We start from the raw sequence: 25,059 nt of genomic DNA, 5'->3' as shown, positions 1-25,059 counted from the left end.
AACCCTCTTGGGTTTCCAAAGTCCTGATTATCTCTCTCGGATCAGCCCTCCTTCCCTTGTCTGCCCGAGTCCTGTGTGCCTCAGAAAATAGGAGAACAGCCTCTCACAGCCATTCAAGAACCTCAGGTCTCCCCAAGGTTTAAACCTCAGGACTGCCTGTTTCCCCTGAATCACTGTTTCCCTCTGCTGGCATAACAGTCAATCCCTAAAGCAGCTGCTTTAAGGGGGCATATCTTCACAGATCTAAGGACAAGTCTTTGCAAACAAAGAAAGGGAAAGATAAACTTAAAGATGACCATCTCCATCTCCCAGTAATGAGTACAGAGGAGTAAATATATTATTTACGTGATTAAAATTATTATAATTATAATATGGTGTATTAATGTATATAACTACAGACACAAAATAATTATGAGTATAATGATATAACATGTAAAATGTTTGTAAACCCACCCTCAGACCCGAAAGGGCATTAATAACTCCTGCACCAACAACCTTCTTAGAATTAGGAGCAAAACTGAGTCCTACCACCAGTATAATTTAGCATTGCTGGTAGCTGAAGGCAGCTGTGTGAGAATTAAACAAAGGTTTTAAATATTAAAGGATAAGTAACCGTACTACCATTCCTCAGACAGTATGAGCTATGCAGAGACAGCACAGATCATAAACTAAGAAACTAAATCAAGAGAACACAGCAATGACCAGCTCACACTTTACTAAATATGTTTATTATATGATTAATATAGCTGATAATCTGAAGCTATTTGGAAACAAAGTGCAGAATGACATTAATTTCATTCTTTTCCTTTCTTTTTGACCCAAGCGACATTCCACATTCCTAATGCATGGGAGTCATTTAACCTCTGAACTGTTCCAATCCTGTTTCCAAACAGTCCTTAGGATTTACTACAGCAAAGCAGCCCCAGGAGTTAACCAGCAAGCAGTCTCTGTGGCAAGCTTCAATGAACGCTGTCAATAAACTAGCTCAACCAATATCCCAGGTACTTCCTCAACATCAGTGAAGACCTAGCACTTACATCTGTCTGTCTGTTAAAAGAGGACAGAGCGCTCTCTTTCCCACAGTTCCCCTGGAGCAGACAGGACTTTTCCTGTCTCCCTCTTCCCTTCTGTCCTCTCTCTGTGTCTCTTTACCTCTTCTCTCTTTCCTTTCCCCCTTCCCTCCCCTTTCTAATAAAACTTCTCACTTAAAAAAAAAAAAAAAGAGGACAGAGCAGTGTCCCAAGTCATCTGCAAGACTGGGAATCTCAATTTCACTGAGTTAGACCTCAAATACTCGTTTTACTTTTGAAAGAGTTGCTTGCAGCTCAGGTGTCTGCAGTTCCCTGACCAAGGAGACAGCTCCTCATGGAGAACATTGAAAGATTCATCAAATTCCAGCTCCCCCTTTCAAACGAGAAAAGGCAGGAGCCAGTGGTGGGAGGACCAAATGGGGGGGGATTAAAGTTGCCCATATTTCCTTTCTCTGTCCTTGGCTGTGGACAAATTCTCACCTCTACCACATTTTTCCTTCTTGCAGAAGGGAGACTTAGACCAAAGGTAAGTGGGAGGGGGTTCAGTTTATCTGTTTGATGGTGTTATACAAAAGTAATCCCAAGAACATAAAACAATACTTAGTTAAGACAAAGGAAACAGGGCCTGTTCAAACTCACTTCCACTCACAGATGGGGTGGGGTGGGAATCAGGATAAGGATGGACAGCAATTTCTATCACTGGGACATGCAAACTTGATTTGATTTTCTAGCTTTTGAGCCTTTCTGGAATAAAATATTATTTTGTAATTTCAAGAATAAAGTCAACCTTCTTCTTTGCTATACAAACTAAGTAACAAAAGGGAAATAGGTTTCCATAATTCCAAGATTCATTTTAACTATTAACTGCTGAATTTCTCTTACCAGCAATGGTAGGCACAATTTGTGTAAACTTTAGCCCTCCAAGAAGAGGAGAGACTTAAGAATAGGAAGTGAAAATGGAGAGGGCAGAGAAGTGAATTGGGAGTTTGCATGGGAGGAACAGCAGGGACTTCAGATTTCTGTACTGTAGGCCATGCTCCATGCCCCTCAGCCATTTGACCAATGTTATTATAAGGCTGGCATTGAACTTTAAGGGAACCCCCAAGCCCAACTTCCTCATAAAGCACCTGTGTGTTGTAGAATATTATTTTAAGATGTATTACATGTGTTTATGCTGTGGAGCATTTGTTTAATGGTGCAAAAGTGTATGGTTATTCTTTTTTGTCGCATTTGTTTAACTCTGTGAAGCTGGGTTACTTTCCCTATCTAAAGCACCTGATTGGTTTAATAAAGAGCTGAAAAACCAATAGCTAGACAGGAGAAAGGATAGATGGGAACAGCAAGCAGAGAAAATAAACAGTAGGAGAAATCTGGGGAGAAGAGATCTAAGAGATAAATGTAGTGACTTATTACTTATGATTTATTAAACCTTGACTGAAGATTCAGAAAAGCAAAGTCAGCCACAAGCCTTAGAAACCAGGCACATACCTTTAATCCCAGCAGCCAGAAGCTAGGAGGTGGTGGCACACATCTTTAATCCTAGGGCTCAGGATTAAGAGGTAGACAGATTTCTGTGAGTCCAAGCCTGCCCAGATGTACACAAGAGTGAATTAGTCTAAAAGGGAATTACAGCTCACACCTTTAATTCCAACATTACATTAGGGAAGTATATAAGATAGAAGCAAGGTCTTAGAAGGAGGCATTCACTCGCCAACCTGCTGAGGAGAGGTTACAGTCTAAGACTTAGTGAGAGCTCCTGGAGATATGGTCTACCCATTCAGCCTGAGGTAGAGGTAAGAAGCTAGTGGCCAGATGCTTTGCTTTTCTGAACTTCAGGCAAGCTTTAATAAATCATAAATAATATATCACTACAGCTAAAGAAGAAGGAGGGAGACCCCAGGGGCCAGCCACCCAGCCACATAGCCATACAGAGAGTAAGAAGTGAAGATATACAGAAACAGAAAAAAGCATATGGCATAATTTAAGAAAAGCTGACTAGAAACAAGCCAAACTAAGGCAGGACATTCATAACCAAGAAAAAGTCTCTGTGTGTGATTATGTGGGAGCTGGGTGGCAGGCCCCCAGAGAGTAAAGAGTAAAGACAACGAACTATGTCTGCCGCATTCACTCTTCACTCTATGAAGACTATGTTCAAGGAATATTTTCAGGCCATTCATGGCAGGAAGGACCTATGATCTGGCAACTTGAAGCTGTGCTGTTTAACATAGCAGCCACCAAAACACATAGCTACTGAGCAACAGTAATGTCGAAGTTCAATAATCTACTAATATATTAAATTACGTGTATGGCTCCCGTTAAGGCCCTCACACTTCCACAGATCAGCACTGCTGCAGAGATTACAGCCACACCCTTGGAACATGGCTACAGATAAAGGTACTCAAATGCGACATCATCAGCATGTACAAGCCAGCTGAAAATTCTATGGCATTCTGAAAAAAATGAATTGAGGCAATAAGTCCTGGTTAATTAACACATGATAAAATTCATCCACACAGACCACCGAAACGCTATTTATGAGTTCAACCCAAAACTATTCCAAAGCTTTGATATATCACTTAAGTCTCAGGGACTCAACATTCCCAGCTCTCTGTGGCCCTTTGCCTTAGGGCAAAGTAGGATGTGGTGATATACTATTTATGATTTACCTGGGGGGTACAGAAAGCAAAGCTAGTCACAAGTCATAGGGCCAGGCAATGGGGATTCACACTTTAACCCCACCAGCCACACTAGTTATCTGTAGAAGCTGCACAGTGGTGGCACACACCTTCAATCCCAGGACTCAGGAGCCAAAGGCAGATGGATCCCTGTTAGTTCAAGGCCACACTGAGCTACACAAAATTGACCCAGTCCTAAAAGAGAAACAGCTCACACAAAGGTGATCTCAGCACTTGGGAATCACACACCTTTAATCCCAGCACTAGAGCGATATAAAAGGAAAAAGGAAAGAGGCCTCATGAGATTTACTCTCCAGCCAAGCTGAGGACAGCACAGCTCTTTTGGTTTGAGGTACAGGTGAGAGCTAGTGGCCGGCTGCTTTGTTTTTCTGATGGTCAGCTTGAAGCTTGAACCCCTGTATCAATCTCTGGGCTTTTACTTTTCTCTCACACTGTCATGATGGAAGCACCAAGGGTGAGTGTGCAGGGACAAAGAGAGGAGGGAGAAAGAGAAACTGAGAATGAAAAGGGGGTAATCAGAAATAGAAATCAGAGAGGATGGTGAGAGACAGGAGAGAGGTTAGGACAGGGAGGGAGGATGGGGGGGAGATTAGGACAGGGAGGGAGGATGGTGACAGAGAGAGAACGGTTAGGGCACGGAGAGAGGTTAGGACATGGATAGAGGTTACAACGGACAGGGCAAGAGGTGGAAAGCAGTGGATTCTGGACAAAAGAACCAGTCAGACGCATGCAGCCCAGAACAAGACTGAAGACAAAACTGAGAAAACCCGGATCCCCAGGAACCAAGAACAGCAGCTCAGAACACGAGAGACCGCAGGGCACTCTGGGCCTGCAGAATACCTCTGAGCACTCCAATGAAGACACGCTATGCAGCTCAACAACTCCTCTACCTCCCGTCTCTGTCAGTAGTCACAGCCTCCACTTTGAGTGTAACTCCAAGTTCAGAAAATCCTAAACCTATGACCACATGACCCTCCCCAAGCCCAGAAAAGTGGGTCATCTCATGCTCTCATTTTGCTATTGTAAAAAAAAATAATCTGTTTAGCAACAGATGCAAACTTCTTTACATTTTTTAAGGGCCAAACACACTACATCACAACCAGTATATACCATAGTGGTCTCTCCAAAGAACACTTTCTATGTAATCTGAGAGATCCTCATGGCACAAACAGCCATGTTCTTTCTCAAAGTTCCCATACGATTCAGTCATGTAGCACTCAGGACACATTCTTGTGGGGATACAACTAAACACAAATGAACTAATGCCATGAAATACTCCTGCCTATGTCCTTAACCTTGTATCTGACCTAGACAGTCTAAACAGAGGAATCCTATCCTGGAGCTGTGGTGTGGTGCTGCAGGGAGAGAAAGGGAGACAGGAAGTCCTGGAACTGCTGGTGGAGAGAGTAGGTAAACCTGCCATTCATCCCTGAGAGTGGCTGCTGGGACGTGGAGGCCACCTCAGAAGAATACTCACTTGAAGAAACCACAATACCCATAGACAGACGCTATTTTTGCTAATTCACTCAATCACCAGTCACTCACGGTAGTACGTCGATGACGGATGAGTGGCAAGGAGCAGAGAGATGCCAGGCAGCAAGAAGCTCAAGCTGGAGAGCATCGTGGATGGGCCCTACCTCTCCCGTTTCTTCTCAGGGGCCTAAGGAGCAGCCATCAGGGGTTTGCAAGTTTTCTCAGTTATATGCAATGGAAACTCAGTACAGGTACTCTAGTACTTCTAAGGCAGGGAAAATACCAACGATTCCATGTGTTAAGTACTTAGAAGCAAATCATTTAGTAAATATTTATGTCCCAACCTGAAAAAAAAAGATAAAATTGTTGGGATAGTAAAGTTTTAATTCATTCTTAAATAAGCACGATTTTATAGGCTATGATACTCCTAGATACTGTACAGCTTCTCAGAGGTAGAATTTTGGTTAGATTCTGGCACCCTATTTCCTGTTCCACATTAAAAAACAAAACAACAAGAAAAAAATAAAACATGGTACTGTGTTTTTTAGTACAGCAAATCCCCAAAGCTTAACTTAGGAAAGCTGTGACATCACTGAAAGGAATGTGGTGTGATCTCACACTGGAAATATGAACCACCTTAAGCCAGTAGTTGGTGGCTGACAGAACCCAGGTATTTTTGTGTGCTTCAAAAGAACAGAATTGCAATAGCTCAGAGCCTCCAGGTGAATTCACTGGGACACCCAAGGGCACCTGGAAGAACTGTGTGGGAACCCACAACATTAAGATGGTTCTTGCTAATTTACATCTAAAAGCACATAGCCCTGAAATAAGCCAGCCCCCCAACCAGCCTATTGGAAGTGCATTTTATGGGATGGCTGGAAGATGCTCTGCAACTCTAAGGCAGACAGGGATGCAGCCTCACTTCTTTGTTAATTCGCCACGTTAAAACACTTTTTGTTTTTCAGACAATATACTTTGATCATATTCTTTCTTTTCCTCCAACTCCTCCCAGGTCCTCCTTACTTCCTAACTCAGCCAAATCATGTTCTCACTTTCAAAGCAAAACAAACAAAACTTTTAAAAAAAACTAAAAACAAAGACAAAAAATAAATACCAAAAGAAAAAGCCCACAAAAAGAACACAGAGTCCATTTTGTATTTGACAATGACTCCTGGGCATGGGCCTGCCTTGGAATATGGTTGATATGCCCAGTTCATGCCACTGGAGAAAAGTAATTCTCATTTCCCAAGCAGGTAACCTCTCTCTCCTAGGCAGAGGTGGGACTCTGTGTCTACTTCCCTTTCTCAGTGCTGGGATTACCCAGTGGTGGTGGCACACACCTTTAAACCCCAGCACTTGGGAAGCAGAGGCAAGCGGATCTCTGTGTGTTCCGGACTAGCCTGGTCTACAGAGTGAGATCCAGGATAACCAGGACTGTTTCACAGAGAAAGCCTGCCTTGAAAAATCAAAGGGGAAAAAATTAACATCGCAGTGCTGGGATGTTGTCTGGTTTGAACCTGTGCAGATCTTGTGCGAGCTGTCACAGTCTCTATGAGTTCTTATATGCATCAGTTCAGTTGTGTCTAGAAGACGCTGTCTCCCTGGAGACACCTGCCACTTGCAGGGTTTACAATCTTTGTGCCTCCTCTTCCACATAGCCCTAAGCCTTGAGAGGATTCTGATAAACACACATAATAATCCAAACACTAAATGTCCAGAGCAAGGAAATAATATTAAAAGTTGTAAAAGAAAAAAGACCAAGTCACTTACAAAGGCACTTCATGAAAATAACACCTGAGTTTTCAGCAGAGACTCTGAAAACCAGAAAGGCCTCAAGAGATGTTCTATAAGCTCTGAGAGACCACTGATGCCAGCTCAGACTACTATACCCAACAAAATGGTTCATCACAAAGGATGGAGAAAGACAAACACTTAACAGTAAGAACAAATGCAAGCAATTCAGCACTGCAGGGGGTACCAGGGAAGGAAACACTCAGTCTGCAGAGAGGTTAACTACAGCCAGAACCTGAAACTAGACATAACACTGTTTTAAGAGGTGATGCTTACACTGTTCTGGTTGACCAGCATTTGAGATTGTGCCAAACCTATCAACCACCACTAAGAGAGAGGGAAAAGTCATGCATATACTTCCTTCACAGTCATTTGACTTCGGTCCCTGTTAAGAATAAAAACTAAATTATAAAACAATGATTGGACGACACAAAACAAAAGAGCTTGTCATTTCATCCATTTACCCACTTGCTCTCCATTCATCCAGTTATCCATCCATCCATCCATCCATCCAAGCATTCATTTATCCAGTCATTCTACAGACTCTAAAATTATATTATGTTCCAAATGCTCAAATAGAAATGAGTGTGTAAGTCAGACAACATGACATTTGTCCTCTTCTCAAGGGCAGCAATGACCTCCCTTTGGTTCAATTCAATGCACAATTTCCTGGTTCCATCTAACCTAATGTCACATTACCATCTGACTTAGCCAATCATGCATCCCTTTTTAAATTGCTTTCCTAGCATGGCTTCCAAGATACCCTCTACCCTGACTTTCCTCCTACCTCACTCAGTGTTTGCATGCCGCAGCTTAGGCTCCTCTTTCAAGCCTCATGATATCTTAATTTCCCCAAGGCTCAGGTCTTAGCCAGCTTCTCCATCCTCATCATCCCTGGGCAGAGTTTAGCAGCCTCATGATACCAAATCTCTCTATGCTGTTAACACTCTCATGTTGATCACTAACTCACAATTTACTGCAGGCCCATGTGACAGGCTCATAGGTGCCCCAAGTATGTACAAAACAAAGACCTGATTTCCTACCCATTCTTGCTGGTGCTAAAAGAAACCATCAGCAACTCCTACTGGATGTGCTAACTTCAATCTAAATGTTCTGTCACTACCAAGTCACCATCTATCTCAGCAGGGTGGCTACACTAACCCAACCTATCTTCCTGCATTCATTCTCTCCAACTAGTGTGTTCCCAGCACAGGAAGCACACATCCTTTACAAAGGTGGAAAATATGCCATCTGAATCCATTAACTGAAAACCTTTCAAATAGTTTCCGTGACACTTAAAATCCCTTCCCACCTGAATCTCCAAGGACCTAAGTGATGTGGTTCTATCTGAGCCAGTACCTATGTGCCTCCTTTTCTCTTAATTAGGTGCCTCAATCTTGAACCAGAGAAGGCCAACACCTCCTAAAGGATTCCAAGCTGCATCATTCTGCTTTGTTTCCCCCACATGACTCTGTGAGCCCATCTCAGTGACTGCCTAGTGACTGCTTCTCCCAGTGGGATGCAGGACGAGTATCATCACTTTGCCTTGGTGAAAGCACTCAGTTCTCAGGTTCCCAGACCCTTGCTGGAGCAACTCTATGAGAAAGGGAGATGAAGCTATCATCCACATTAGCCTCTGATTTGATAACTAAATCAGATAAAAGAGAGGGTGAGGGGGATATGGTAAAAGATGCTCCTCAAGGCTAAACGTTAGTGGAGAAAGAAGGCAATCTGCAATCCAGTATGTACACAGGGGCATTAAGTATGGTCCAAGGCAAAAAACTAGGGTGACCAGAAAGACTCGGCACTTGACAAGCTGGAGTTAGGGAAGACTGTTAGACAGGCTGTGAAAGAGCCTGTGGCAGCCTAGCTTGTGAGGCTGTGGGGCTTGGGTGTGGAGAGGATCAGTCTGATGCTATGGAGGCAGAAAAGTTAAGTAACTACCCATCACTCCTCAAGGCAATGGTTGCATAACCTGAGACAGTGTCATGGAAATCAGTCCCTGGCTTATCAGAGCCATGAGGAACACCAGACTATCTCGTTTGTGGTCCCTGTAAACATCAGGAACTAGAGGACCACAGAGGAGGGGCAGACGTGACTGAAGGAACTAGGAGTAAGAGAAGCTCTGTTAGAACCCAAGTCCCCTGGGCCATACAGAACTGCGTTCGCAGAGGAGTTCAAGAAAAGGCTGAACCAGCAGGGACCTCTAGGTAGGTGTGAAGCCTTGGCTTTGCTGAGTCCATTAGTGGGGCAAGATCTTGATGGAGTCGGAAAAAGCTTTGGCAGATCTCAATGTCTTAGACCAGCATATAAAGAGAATTCATTGAATGAGAGAGAAACCTAGAGGAGATAGTAAAAAGGGTAAGCCGAGGAAGGAGCCTTTCTGGGTAACTCCAAGATAAATGTGGCAGGAATTGTGTTGAGCCAGAGTTCCTAACGAAATAACTGATAAAAAGCCAAATTGTGTCCTGAGGAGATGCTAGATGGCTTTCAAGCCTGAGAAACAGTTTACAGAAGAAATCCATGATAGAAAGACACAAGTATAAAAACACTCAAGCCTGTCCCAGGGTGGGTAATTATAAACACACACCCTCAAGGCTATGGAGGGTACATTTCCCTACAGCAAAGGCTATGCTAAGGGTAGAGATGGTTTGCCCAATCAAGAACTCCCCTAACAACCAGGCATGGAGGGGCAACAGCTGAAGCTACACCCACAGTGCCAACAGAGGGAGCCAGCAGGTGCAGCTGGGGAGAAGAGGACCTTCTTTCCCCTTTGCCCCGAGTTAGATTAAGTCAGGACCACTATCCTAGTTAGGGTTACTATTTCTACAATGAAACACCATGACCAGAAGCAACTTGCAGTGGAAAGGGTTTATTTTCCTCACAGTTCCATATAACAGTTCATTATCAAAAGCAGTAAGGGCAGGAACTGGAGCAGGACAGGAAATCAGGAAACAGGAGCTGATGCAGGAGCCATGGAGGGGTGCTGCTTACTGGCTTGCTTCCCAGGGATTACTCAGACTGCTTTCTTGTAGAACCTAGGACCACCAGCCCAGGGGTGGCACCCCCAAGGGCTGGTCCTCCTCCACTAATCACTAATTAAGAAAACGCCCTAGAGGCTTGCCTACAGTCTGATCTAATGTAGATATTTTCTCCTTCAAGGCTACTTTATCTCTGATGACTCTAGATGGTTGTCAAGTTGACATCAAACTACCCAGTAGGTGTGGAAATATTTAGGGAGGCTCTGTAGAAGAGCTCTAGGATGTGGAAACAGCTCAGAGACAATGACCAGGGGCTGCAGGGAGCTATATAAGCTGGCACCTCCTATCCATGCTTTGTAACTTGGATCTGTAGAGGAAGAAATTGACAGAAACAGATGGAACTTTTCCATGCTGTATGAGACCCTGCTAATGTCTGACTTTAGTATCCTCTTGGTTGTGAACCTCTGGATCCACCTGATGCTCCTCATAACAGCTGACAAGGGACTTTGATGGTGCTTCACCAAGGTTATCTTTGTAACCTCACTATTATTCTTTATGGGATGGTGTTCAGGATGTTGCTCTGTCCATCCTGCCTATGTTCAAAAAGGTTTTGCAGATTTGGAAAGCCACCGGAGAGACAACCAAGAAAAATGGTACTTCCACCTACCTTACAACCATACCAGAGCTGTGTTAATTGAAACAAACGAACAAATTCCCAAAAGTACCCTAAATTGGTGGAAAAGGACACCCAAGAGACTAGAAGGTTACTGAATGAAAATTCCAGTGCCAGGAATGAGCCACCTTCATGTGAGCTGTTGACCAGGGAGACAACTGAGGCCCTGCAAATCATAAAGGCTATTGCTACTGCTGTTGGTTGCATGTCAGGACCAGACAGTAAAACCCTACTGTTGAAGACACCACATATACATCCTTTGACTTTATGACATGGAGAAATTAAGCTGGGACTGAACTAGAGACTCCCATCCTGCTCTCTGCTTTAGTATTGTCAGAAGGGGTACGCAGGCTGCTGGGGAAGAGCAGTCACCAATGATCCTGTTTGGTCACGTACCCTGTGTGCCTGAAAACACCAACATGCCAGGCAGCATGTGCCTTCTTGTGCAAAAGGCGTTCAGCTATCTTGGGTAAGATCAGCAGTCTTCCAATTGGATTTGAGGCCCCCTCCACAAGAGAGAAGCCAAGCTAGGGAAGTCATAAATCCCAACAGGGAAGAAACGTATGGTTTACTAGATGGGTATCATGCTCTTGCCAAACTGCCCTCTAAATGTGTGTGTTTATGCCAATAGATCACTGTTGTTGTCAGCCTCAACTCATAACCTCTGGCAAAGCTCCTGAACAAGTGACTGCTACTGTGGCATGGTGGCCTGTTTCCTAGTCATAGGCAAACACCTATGCCCCCTCCAAGACTCAGTGATCATTGTGGAAGAGAGGTACAAAGGATGTACGGAACAGAAGAAAGGATAGAATGCTATATAATAGTCTCTCCTCTGCAATTGAAATATTCCATCCAGCTCTTTAAGCAGGGATGTAAACAACAACAAAAATAAAATAAAAATAGGTTCAAGAATTCCCTGAAACTTACCAAATTCACTAGGGCCCTCCCAGGCAGAATAAGCACAGTCTAGCTGTAAAGAGGACTCTCAGACAGATGACATTTAGACTAACTGAGGCACCTGGAAAGGGCACTTCAACCTGCTGAGCTGCCTGCAGGCTATGCAGTGTGCTCCAGGTTTCCAGTTTTTGTGAGCTGTCACTAGTGCTGGGCTAAGTCCTGATGATGTGGTTGTTGTTAAGTCCTCTAAGTATTCCCTCACCCATATTCCTGTAAGTAACACCAAAGAAACTCGTTGGTTTGCCAAGTTGGACTTTGGTGGTATCTGCACTTTGATCTGTCATAGGTTACACATCTGGAGGGAGTAGATGGGTATGTTTTGTCTCTCCAGGAAAAATTTCATCACACAACACATGTACACACACACACACACACACACACACACACACACACACACACACACACGGCATTTCTTAATGGCTTAAGGTATGTGCTCTAGAGCCAAGTGCCAGGCTTGGAACCCCTAGTTTTGCCACTCCCTAGCTCTGTGAGGGGGAAGAAATGCTCCAAGTAGATATCAGTTTCCTTGTCTATAAAACAGGAAGGACAGTAAAAACAGTGAGCCCAATGGTCCCAACCTCACTGAGTTTTGAAGCAGCTTAGATGTAATAACACAAAGTATCTGGAATATGTAGCAACATACACCATATAATGTTATGTATTAACTGTCATTATCCTATAAAAGGTGATTAAAATGACAAACAACACATGGAAAAGGAAGTTGTGGTCCTGCCATGCTTCATTTCTCTGGGCTTGTTTCAAACACTTCAAACTTCAGTGAACATGTGGTTCACTGATTTCAACCTACACCTGACACCCTAATACTCCAGTCAATTTAAAAATCAGAAGGAGAAGGAGAAGAGTCCGTTATTATGATTTAACAACCATATAGGATATTTCAGGACTGGCAGTGATGCTCATCGATAACGGTACCCCATAACTACTATTTTGGTTCTCGAAGAGTCACTGGATAGGCGATGCTTCCCAGTTTTCAGAGGCACCATGACCAGCTGGACCGTGCGCCGTATGGAGACTCTGGATTCTGGAAACTGGCACACTCTTCCTTTCCAGCCTCCAGCCCTTGGGTAGCGGTGGTTCCCACCATTACAGTCTATGCACCAATCTCAGAGCTCTCCTGTGCTTTTTCAGACAATCAACTCCTCTAGAAGCATCTAGCACTAAATTGTCTAGACTAAAATAACTACAGTAACGTTCTCCTCAGAGTCCCAGAAACACCCCAGCATTTACTCCAAACTTTCCCACACTACACAAAATCACCCATTTCTACTAAATCTGACAGAGAGGGCAACTCAAGACCTTCACCTGAGGCATGGCCAGCATGTCTTTGTGTCAGTCAAGGGTATGCCTTCTTAATGTCTACTTTCACTTCTTCCACCTAAGACGTGAGGAGGCCTCTCAGCAAGCTGTCAGTGCTGCATCGCACACACAGTGTACTGTCTACATATGTCATACAGCAAAGCCTGGCCCCCTTCAAGTCCGGTCTGCATTTACATCTTTAGTCCATTGTTTTCATGACTCTTGTTTATGCTAAATTACCCAAAGTCACAATGCCAATCAAGGGAGGACTCATCACCATCTTTATAGAAATACGCCATCATTTCATACACCATATTGTTGAAATGCAAGTCAACAGGTCCCTAAGGGGATCAACAGAAATTCAGCTAATTATACTTTTAGCTTGTCTCACGGCTCTTTCCGATTTTAAGTTTAGCTATACTGGAACACTTTCATTTTAATATCAGTATCTTTATCGTACATTGTATTGCCTTTATAGTTCCTTACATTTTAGTTGAGAAGAGAAGCATATAATACTATTGATTTTGATTCCCCAGCATGGGAAGTAGTAAGGGTGTGATAAAGATGCAAGAGGATTGCTGACAGGGTACTACAGGGCCTGGCAATCAGCATGCCAAAGGTTCTGGATGAATGTCTAAAAATCAATTTTCTTTAATTCTCTACAATGTGTTTTTGATCATAGCACCTCTCCCTTCTCCCAACTCTTCCAAGATCCACTTCTGATACCCAGCCACCCAATTTTGTGTTGATTTTTCCCTATAAAGACTTATTTCTTGTGCCCAAATGGCATTGGATGTGTGGCCCCCACAGCATGATCTATTAATCTCTCTTGCCCTAGGCAAAAATGCCCCATCAGTGTTTCCCAAACCTCATGGAGTTTCCCAAACACGCTGGAGAAAGACAGGCTTGCGTGAAGCATCGGTTCTGACTCTTATCACCTAGATGAATGAACTCAGGTGAGTCGTCTTGACTCCCTCAGCAGTGGCCTGCACGCTTCTAAACTGAAGTTAACATCAGCCCTAACACATTGGCTGTACCGGGTCTCAAAGTCTACCAATGGCTGACATACCACAAGTCCTGTTCCGGAGATAACTGCTGCTTTCTTTCTAGATCTTGCCTAATCCTCCATTATATATTAAGAGAGGAAACCCCGTATAATTCTGACAGCAAACAGCCTTTGAAAGTATTGAAGGTGACTGATTCCCCTTCTGTTTCAGTGTCTATGACACTGCACCAGGGGAGAGGTTATTCACGGTATACACTGTATTCTTGTAAATGTGGAATGCTACAAAAGTCTGACAAAGCACTTTTTTGAACTGGAACAAACCGTACCTGCCATTCAGTAATACTTGGAAATTCATCATCAATTTGATTTACACCCAGCATCAATAAATCACACAAATTATCCCCTGTGTAGCCCAGGGAATAAACAAAAGTAAACATTGTGCTTCACCTGCCTGGCTTGTCAGACGAAATGCAAACTCTGGCCACCTCAACTGGAATAATGCCTTTACTCTCTGGTCGATTTGGTTATTTTTGGAGGATTTTATGGAATATTAACTTTATTTGCTCTAATTCTACAGGAAGCCACATTGGAAGCACAAGGAAATATGAATTATTAAAAGCAGGAGTGAAAAAAAAAAAGAAGAGCCAAGTGTTTTGCTCTTTTTTAACTGTATTTTTCCAAATAAGGGGTCCCCATATTGGTACACCTCAGTGTGTTTCTAGTATTGCTACATTCCTCCCAGCAGCCCTGGGGGTAAACAGTTTGTTGTTGTTGTCTGTTGTTTTTCAAAATAAAGTAGAGGCATACTATAGAGAAGTAACATTTTAAATCAGTGGCAATCGTGTAAACTTCATGAGCGAACAGCAGCAGGAAAACATGAAACTAACTAACCCACCCAGGAATCACAATCCTTAACCTGAACTCCTGGCTCTGACCAAAGAAAACACTTAACAAGCATTAAAAAAATAAAATAGAAGCAAAATTGGATATGTTATCTTACCACAGTAAGTGCTAGCACTCCCAGATTCCCATAATACATTATCTTTCCTGAACCAGGTCTTTACAAGAGACACCAGCCTTAAGTGACACCAAAGAGTTTTAAAATCCCAATTACTTTGGTGTCCTTTGTTGATATTATTCTGTTTTTCTCTAACCAACATTAATGAATAACCCACAAATGCTAATGAATAACTAACTCCTTTTGTCTCCAAGGACAGCCAAGCCCAACAAGAAATGTCAGAAGGCCTGAGGTAAAATAAAAACCTTTATAATGAAAATCTTCCCAAATATACAGTCCTCAGGGTACTACATATGCAGAAATGTCTTAAATATTTAAATAGTCATGTCAAATGTGCTTAAAGTGGAGATCATAAAACTGATTTCCCAAATGCTTTGAAAAATGAGTTTCTACAAGTCTAATTACACCGAGTTCTGATGGACCAGGAAGCAAGGAAATGTCCTCACTGGCGCAACATAAGTGGGACTCCACATTCACAAGCCCTAGCCAGGCCAGCAAGTTGCCGTGCGCACAATGGCTCCCTCCCATGCTGCCTCTGAGGTGCAGACAACAGAGGATTGCTCACCTCCATACATCATTTTTCAGCAATGAACTTGAAAACTAACTTCTACTACTTCAGAAATGTTAGGTGAAAGTAGCCCCTTCCCTTACTGTAGGGCAGAACAGAGAGGACTCTGATGCCTACGACCCAGGCTCTCTCTGGTCTTCAGCGAAGAAGAGCACAGTGATGAGTTTTAAAAGCAGCTCATTTGCCCTAACTCTCACCGCGGGCAGGGCTTGGAAGTGACAGTATCTGAGAGGAGTAAGGATGTCCTTCCTTTCACACAGCTCTCCGAGCATGCCCCACGACAAGAGACTTGTGATTTGGGTGAAAGTGGGTGACTTCGGGTCCAGGGCAGGGAGTACAAATGAGGCGAAAACAGGAAGTATTTAATGGGAACATGGTTAAAGGACACAGGAACTGACTTCAAGAGGGTTCCTCTGGCCATATTTGGGTTAATGTGAGCATCAGAAAAAACTGTGGCAGTAATGAGTCACAGAGACCCGTTTTTGCAAGAATCCCTAAGACTAAAGAGATGGGGAGAAGCTCCACTTGACAGCTGCTGTGGTCTGAACCCAAAATCCCCCTACAGGCTGTGTATCAGCACATTTGCCCCAGCTAGGGGTATTCTGTGAGGAGGTCATAGAAATCAGGACATACTGCCAAGCTGGCCGACACTGGGCACAAAGGGCAGAGAGGGGAGGTTATACCCAGCTCTGAGCTATGATCAGGACCTCTGCCGTGTGGTCTGGCCACAGTGCCAGGAACCATACAGAAGTGAGCAAGCTGCTTCTACCATCATGCCTCACGATCATAGACAGAAGTCCCTTGAGCTGGGAGCTAAACAAGTCCTTCCCCTCTCTTATGTCCCACATCTATCAAGGATTTTGTCATTGAATTGCTGAAAGGAAAACACCAGCTAATAACTACACAAGGTCTGATAAAATCAGGAAACCACCCTCACACTCAGCAAAGAGAACCGACCAGAGGGTTAGCTCTGAGAGACTAATGAGTGGGACATAATCAATTAGCTTTGACAGGAAACATGTCTGCAACGCAGTGATCTGATGACAATATCATGATTGCCAGCTGAGTCCCAGGACAAAGAGCACCTGATGTTTACTGGTGTAATACACTAATCACCTATTCCATATTTTTCCTTTCTAGTTTGGCAGGAGGTGTGCTCTCTTGCACGTGGGTGTGGAGTCCAGAGGTTAACATTGGACATCTTCTGCTGACCCTATGCAACCTTATTTCTGAGACAGGGTCCCTCCTTCTGAACCTAGGGCTCACCGTTTCAGCTAGAGCAGCTGCAGTAACCTGAATCAGATGCTGAAGAAATGGCCAGGAAAACTGGCCTGAGCAACAAGACAGCTAACCTGGACCTGCCACAAAGGACAAATGTATCAGGGGTAGGGGGAATTGGAGGACTACCAAAACGAACCTGAAGTACTGTGATAGCCATATACAATATACTCAAACTTGATTAAAGCTATCTAAAAACCAGCTAGAAAGGACACTTGGATAGTAAGTGGAGAGAGAAAATAATGTTTGAATAAAATATAAAGTAATGCAAAATTATTGATTATGGAATAGATATTAAGATATAATTATATGTAAATGATGCAGTTGCCTGAATTAACTTCCCCAGTTATGATGAACTTGTATGTGTAAATGCATGAAGAATGTCAATTTAAAGATGAAATGTCACAGTGTCTTGTTGCATGAAAAATAAAAGACCCAGAGACAGATATTGGGGTTCAAGCTGAAGATCAGAACAACAAAGCAGCCACTCACTAGCTCTTACCTCTACCTCAGACTGAAAGGCGATCTTGGCTCCACCAAACCTCAGACTGCAATCCCAGTCTGCTATGCTCTCCTCAACGTTGTTGCAGAATCCTAACTACTGAAGACCCTGCTCCTTTTATACCTCTCTAGTGCTGGGGTTAAAGGCGTGAGCTCTGTTACTCTTTTAGACTGATTCAATATTGCATAGTTCTGGGTGGCCTTGAACTCATAGACATCCATCTGCCTTTGTCTCCTGAGTCCTGGGATTAAAGGTGCGTGCCACCACTGCCTGATATCTATGGCTTGAGGCTGACTCTGCTTTCTGAATCCTCAGGCAAGTTTTAGTAAATCATAAATAATATATCACCACAGTGTCTGTCGCTTATTTTCAAGTGGTTCAAAGTACTTCAAAAAGATAAATGTGGCAAAACGCTGAAAAGTCAAATCTATTTATTTAGGTGCAGTGGTACATGTCCGTAAACTCAGCACTTCGGTGTGCGGAGGCGGGAGGATCACTAAGGTCAAGGCCTGCCAGCCTACATGTTAAGTTCCAAGCTATCCACACCTATATAGTGAAACCTTGTCTCAAAAAATATTAATTAACTAGTTATTTAGTTACAATAGAACACAATACAAAAAAATGCAAAAAAGAAGAAGAAGAAGAAAACACCAAGACCAAACAATGAACTTCTGTCATTAAGAAGTAGTTTACTAAATGACTGCCTAATTTAGTTGGAGATGACTGGATGGGGCTCCCAGGAAGCTGTTCAAAACGTACAAAATTGAGGGAAATTATCCCTTTCTCTTTCTGCCTTTTATCCTTCCTCCCCCCTCTTCTCAGAAGGCAGACTCTGGTCAGAATTGGACTGAGGTGGCCACTGTGCAGCCAAGAGGAACACTGCAGCATCCCAGGCCTGACAGTACAGAGCTGCACAGCCACCACTAGCCCATAAGAAAAACGGCCTCATGACAGGCCCTGGGCACTGGAAGACGTGGCCATTTAGCTGGGTGTCTCTGTGTTTTTATGGTTCCATCAGGCCCACAGAAACACCTAACAGCCTCAGGAGTTGGGTGTTAACACTTAACAGCATTTATGTACTAGCAACTTATTAGCAGCTCTAAAAAGTAACAGTCATAAATTAAAAGAAAAATAGCATACCTGTTTGATTCAACTGGCATCATTACAGGAGGGATACATGCTTCAATAGTATTCCCTAACCACTTCACAAACCTTAGAATAAGGCAGCTCTCACCATGCTCATTGCCTGATCCCATCTACTTGCTACCTAAAATAGCCCAGTGTGGTGACTCACACCTGTAATCTCAGCACTAGAAGGCAGAGACAAGAGGTAATTGCCTCACATTCAAGGCTAGCCTGAGCTATAAAGTGAGTGCCAGGTCAGTTTTTGAGACTCACTCAAAGAAAATCCCAAATGTTAAATACTCAAATAACTTTAAAAATTAAAAAGTAAGCTACCCACCAAACTCCAAAAGTGTCTCACCTCAAACCAAATCTCTGAACTAACTGATTACTAGCTTCTCAATCCTGTTGCCCAAGCTCTTAGCCACCACCACCATCTCTATAAACTTGATCATTCCAAGTCCTTATACAAGAGGGCTCATAAAAGGCATATGCTTTTGAAGCTGATATATTTGTGTTAAAGAATGTGCCAGAATTTCCTTCTTACGGAGTATACCTGGATCACCACATTACGCCTATACATTCACCTTGTGATGGACGCTTGCTTATCTACCTTCTGGCTATGGCGAGAATGTTTTTGGAACAGGAAGAAAAAGTGTTTGCTTGCCCTGAGACTGTAGCTTCTCAAAGACCACCAAAAGGAAGGTAATGAAATTGACTGTGGAAAGTGTCTCCCTCTGCTAGCAAGGTTACCTGGTGGGCAAAGAATGCTGTGTATCTGTCTCTCTGATTCCCTCAAAATTTAAAGTGTCCTAGGATGCTTTAAGTTCACTGTGGTACCCCAGTGACCTCAGGGTACCATTTGAAATCCAGACCATAAGATGCTGAGGCCACTGTTATCTGTGTTCCTGGGCTAGTGGAATATAAGTCTTAATCAAGAGAAACAGGGTCATCAAATCTACAGTTCCCATCAGCATTCCTCTGTAACATCCCAAGAACTTAAATTCTCTGGATACAGTCCCAAGAGCTAGTACAGTCACTCCAGAAACTCAGAAAAGACTCTTCTACACACCATCCTAAAACAATGTGGCCTTACTATGGTTAACTTTGTGTGACTCTAGCTAAACTAGAAAGTGCTCAAATGTTTGGTGAGATTATTCTTGGTGTTCTTGTTGGGGTGTTTCTGGAGAGATTAACTTTACATCAGTGGACTAAGGAAGGGGCTTGCCCTCCTTGGTGATGAGAGACTACATCCAATGACCATCCCAAGATCTAAACAGAACAAAAGGTTGGCCCTTTCTCTACTTGATGGGCAACCCTTTCCTGCCTGGTTGCTTTTGGACTAGAGCATTGGTTTCTTCTTCTTGCCTTTGGACTCACACTGAAATACTGGCTCTTCCTGAGTATGGAGCCTGCTGGCCTTTGGACATGAACTCTACCATTGACTCTTCTAGTTCTCAGGCCCTCAGCTCTGACTGGAATTAAATCACCCCCTCTCCTGGGCTACCTTATTAGCAAATTCCTTATAAGAAGACTATTTCTATACATTCTCTCTATCTCTGTTTCTCTCTCTGTCTCTCTGTCTCTCTGTCTCTCTCTCTCTCTCTCTCTCTCTCTCTCTCTCACATATACATTCTCAAGCTTCTTTCTTGGAGCTTCCACTGGTATTCTTTGAGTTACATACTGTCCCAAGGTCAAAGCAGTCTCACACATACCTACTTCTTGGTGAGTTACTCATGACTCTTCATATGTTGCATCAGCTCTTCTAAAACTCTACACCTCCAAGCCATGTGGAACCAGGCAGTAATCAGAACCTCCCCACCCTATCATCCCTCCAGGCTAGGGCTGTGTTTTTTCTCCCCATCCAAAACAAATGCTAGAAAGCTCCCTCATGTGCATACATGCCATGCCAGTTCATGCATGAACACACTCACTCTCTCTCATACACACATCTGAGTACAGTCACGAGGGTAGCACCTCACTTTCCAAATGTGTGCTTAGATATCCTACTGTCCTTCTAGATCCACCGATCCATGAAGCCCTCTCAAAGGTTGCCAGATGGAGCTGGGGAGATGGCTCAGTTTGTAAAGCGCTTGCTATGCAAACATGGGGACTTGAGTTTGGATTCCCTCCAAAACCCATCAGAGACATTTGATAGGAAGAAACAGCACTCAATCCCATGAGCACTGCAGTCTAACAGTGATAGACTAATCTGGAAAGGGCCCCCAGGAAAGCTTTACCTGAACTTAAATACTAGTACCTCTAGGAGTGCAAACAATTCCAAACAGAAACTATACTGAAGATGAATAACAAAAAAAGATAATAAGAAAATATAAGAGAAATACAAAAGCTACATGTATGTTTACTGTTGTGGTTTTTAAACAATTGTTGTTTTTATTGTTTTGTTTTCTCTTTTTCTTTTTTTCTTTTTTCTTTTTGGATTTTTTTTTGAGTCAGGATTTCCCTGTGTAGCTTTGTAGAACAGGCTGGCCTCAAACTCACAGAGATTCGCCTACCTCTGCCTCCCATGTGCGAGGATTAAAGGTGTGTGCCACCACTGCCCAGCTTGCTGTGTTTTGTTTTTTAATCTCTTCATTTATGCCAAATACTCCATGCAGCAAACTATACAGACACCAAGGCAAACAAGTCTTTGGCTACATGTCTATTATAAATCATTATTCACTTTGATTAGCTGGGTAAGCAGCTGTTCAGAAGCCTGCCAGTTACTCTACTGAGCAGGACAAGAACTTTTAATACAAACATTTAATATTAAATGATAAAGTCCTTAAGGAATATACCCAGTGCTATTTTACAAAAAAGCTGTAACCATGTAGGATACAAGCTCTTTTTATTCCTAGCCTAAACATGCATGCCATCTGCAACATACATTCATTAAGTCCACACCAGTTTCTAGAGAAAGTGTCATTCAGATACATTATCAGTCCTCAACAACCAATCTTTAATTTGAAATATATGGTAACCCAATCACTACTGAGTCAAACATGCATTCTGTGTTTCAAATTAACCAAGTTTTCTAGTCCCTCACAAAATTTAAATACTTGTTTATCATTCTTGTTGGGGACAGGGCTCACTGGTAGAGCAGTTACCTATCTTGTCATTGTAAGGCCATGGTTTCAATCCCCAGTATGAGGGGGAGTGGGTTATGTATTATTCCAGCTTGATTCCCTCTGTTGATTTCACTCTTCATTTTCTTATTTACGTCCACTTACTCCTCACTTTACTGGTTATTACAATGTCTCCGTTTTAATCCTTTCCTTTTCTCCTAGACTTCTAACACCAGCACCGGTTCTGGGTTAGCCCTGTCCTCCATAGCCTGTAGAACCCATCCCGCAGCCCCATAAGCCAGGCCAGAGCAATGCATGCAGAAGACAGGCTGCATCACCTTGCTCCTGCCCTCTTGCCATCGCCTTCCTCGCTATTTCCCTTTTAAGCTGAACTTTCTGCTTGACCTCCCGCTCTGCTTCACATTCCCAGTGCCACACACTGTACCTAGCGTTTATACACACATAACAAGGGCACACCGAACCCCTTACCAAGCATGAGACCGTGAACTTGGACTCTGGCGCTGAATTACATATATTTTCTATAGAACTCTCTGGCGGGGAACAGACATGGGGGAGATAAAACATTCCCATTTTTAAAGGATTCCAAGATGATGACCCTACCTTTCTCGGGATCTGAAGAAAAGTGGTCTCCAAATTCTTGCTGTTTGTGTTTAGAGTAACTGATGCTGCCATGCCACCAGTCTGAGTGGCCTGAAATCGAGGCTTCCCATTGGTGAGTAACTGTCTCCTAGGGCTCAGGGCAGGCAGATGGAGGGGGCTCATGGCCATGTTGCTCTGAGGAGCCACCCTTCTCCAGAGGACATCTTCAGGTGGAGGCTGTTAGCGAGACTTCCAATAGTGGGGCTGGGTGTGCTGGCACAGGATGAGGGGCCCGGAGTGCCTGAGTGGGCTCTGATGGGAGGAATATGTTGACCACTGAGCAACCCAGGCCCCTGTGGGGTTCTTGATGTTCGATGGAGACTCATGCCACATGACCTTCCATTCATTCTGAAAGCCCTGAGGCCAAGAAGGTCAATATCCAACAGCACTACTGATTCACTCAGGGCAAGTCAAGTAACTTATCCATGGGACAGGTGATAAGTCTGTTTAAAACAAAACCAAATACAGGTATTGGGAACGGTGAACTTGTGGGAACACCAGACCAACTGAAAAAAAGATACAGCAATTTTTTCAACTCGTATAGCATATATACCAGGGCAAAACAGAAACACAGTTGACAAGTTCTCCTCCTACACAGAACAAGATCATAAAAAACATAACTCTTCAGCAAGGACTCTACTTCTGTATTCATGGGAGGCATGGATTATATGGGTCACTGCATTCTTCTGTTGGCTATTGTGTCCTTCCCAATGTGGTGCTCTCGGCAGCTACCACCAGTCCACTGGAGACCGCTTACTAGGGGAACTTACTCTATTCCCAGAGGACTTGTCCACACACTTCATTTTCCCTGTAATGTGTATTTGGAAACAAAGAACACTGGCCTTTAGGAGCTGTGAGACTAAACTTCTGAAGTTCCCAGTCAACAAATATAAAGCCAGCATGATGTTCATTCTAAGATGAATATTTCATAGTGCCCAGATTTGCAGATCAGAACTCTAGACATGGGAATTTAGCTTTCATAGATCCTTATATTTAAATACTAACAGCAGCATCGAGACCTGAGATCCATGTTGATCCTTTGTTATGGAGCAAGAAAAGCATATGGGGGGGGGCATGTGTGAAGGGAGAAAACTATAAACAATACCTCCTGGATAGGAGCTCTTAAATAAATGTGGGGTGCCAGTGTGTTCCCAGAAAACCTACTATATATACCATTGCGTTATAGAGCCTCTGATGAGATCAGGAAAAAAAAGTACAAATGTGTCCACAGAGTGCCCCTCTACTTGTATGTGATGACATCAACACCCCCTAGGTCTAAATCACAAAGGAAGTCTCCCCCAAGGCCCAACAACTCACTCTCCAGAGTAGATCCAAGGAGATGACCAAGTGACACTGTGTTACCTCTACTGAATATGGCTGCAACAGCCACAATGTATCTTTTATGGAGACAAGACAGTCATAGGAAGCAGCCTCGGCTGAACAAACACAGGAAATGAAGACCAAGAACAAGTCAATAATATCCATATGTCCTCAATAGGGTAAGTCTTGGGACTTTCTTCCCTGTATGATCCACGTGAGGTCTTGAACAAGTATTTTCAACTCAACTCCAAAAGATACAAAAGAAATGATTGCACAAGTCTTCATGGAAAGGCTACTCAAGGATATTGTTTTCTTTCATCATTTTAGGAGATAAAAAATACTTAAATGTTTACTGTGCTTTCCACAAAATTTACCACTCGGGGCTATGGTGAGGCACTTTGTATACTGTAGTTCAAATGTAAAAATCGGAGTATAGTCTTTATCACTCTGCTTTGCCAAGAATTGAATCCTTTGATGACATTTAGCTTTGCCAATCCAAAGAGACACTCAACAACTCCCTCTGTCATACAACTACCACTAGTACTGCCCCTGCCGCTGTAGGTCCCATGGAAAGACGAGCCCAAGTTATTCAAACCTGCATGACTCAATGACTATGAAACAGTAAGAATAGAGCTTGCTATCAAACTGGTCCTGAGTCTGCTCTTCGACTATGGGAAACTCCCCACACATTGTCTCTTGTGAGCAGATCTGCTGTGTGCATGTGGAGCTACACTGTACTGCCAACCACTACCTTCACCCACTGACTGGCTGATCTTGAGCAAGAGTCAAAAGTCACTATCCATTCTCCACGCATTGATAAAATGGTGGTTTCTGAGAACTCTGAACTTGCAGAGTAAGGATTTATTCAGTAGCTACCAAAAAAGGGAAAAAGGCAAATGAATATGCCATACTGGCAAATTTTTGAAAATGAAGAACGGTCCAAAATGACTGGAGTCAGTTAAACCAGGTCCAGGTGGCAAGTGTCTTCAGATTTGTTGACTGTGATCATTTGTGGTTTGTTTTACTTTTTGAAAGAGTAATTCTTGCACCAGCATCATATACAAGTAGTTCTCATCAAAATCTGGATCAGAAACACATCACTAAGTATTCCAGCATTAGGCTTGGTCATTAAGACCTGCAAGTAGGGAGGCTGGGCAGTGGTGGCGCACTTTAATCCCTGCACTCGGGAGGCAGAGGCAGGCGGATCTCTGGGAGTTCGAGGTCAGCCTGGTCTACAGAGCAGCAAGTTCCAGGACAGGCTCCTAAGCTACAGATAAACCCAGTCTCAAAAAAAAAAAAGGACCTGCAAGAAGGAAAAGTGAGGAACCAAGAATAACGCATAATGCACTCATACCATTATGTTGTACATGAATGGAAAAGGTAAAGAGAAAGGAAAGAAGGTAGAAACAACATGGAAAATATGAGATGAAAAGAAAGAAACTCTACAGGGAAACATGCCTAAAATTAAAGGTTTCACACGAATTATGTCAACAAATCTTTTGAGCATTAGATACTAGTACCTAGAAATCAATTTAGTTTACTCACAGTGTAATAGTTTATATACTTCTGAGCTAAGCCATTGATCACAATATCATCTCAAG

General features: G+C 43.2%; 1 protein-coding gene across 1 annotated transcript in view; it reads right to left on the bottom strand.

The window, feature by feature from the left end:
• The window catches only part of Glis3 (GLIS family zinc finger 3), a 407,081-nt gene extending 384,470 nt beyond the window's left edge, over positions 1–22,611 (bottom strand). The window contains 3 exon segments of the mRNA XM_040745944.1: positions 22,100–22,153; positions 22,156–22,284; positions 22,287–22,611. Of these exon segments, the coding sequence (XP_040601878.1) occupies positions 22,100–22,153; positions 22,156–22,284; positions 22,287–22,485 (382 nt within the window). The 5' untranslated portion in view covers positions 22,486–22,611.
• Between the last annotated feature and the right edge of the window lie 2,448 nt (positions 22,612–25,059).

Source organism: Mesocricetus auratus, unplaced genomic scaffold (assembly GCF_017639785.1).
Source record: "Mesocricetus auratus isolate SY011 unplaced genomic scaffold, BCM_Maur_2.0 Super-Scaffold_4256, whole genome shotgun sequence".
NCBI classification, from domain to species: domain Eukaryota; kingdom Metazoa; phylum Chordata; class Mammalia; order Rodentia; family Cricetidae; genus Mesocricetus; species Mesocricetus auratus.
The sequence above is the reverse complement of the archived record's forward strand: the minus strand, read 5'-3'. Positions and strand labels throughout refer to the sequence as shown.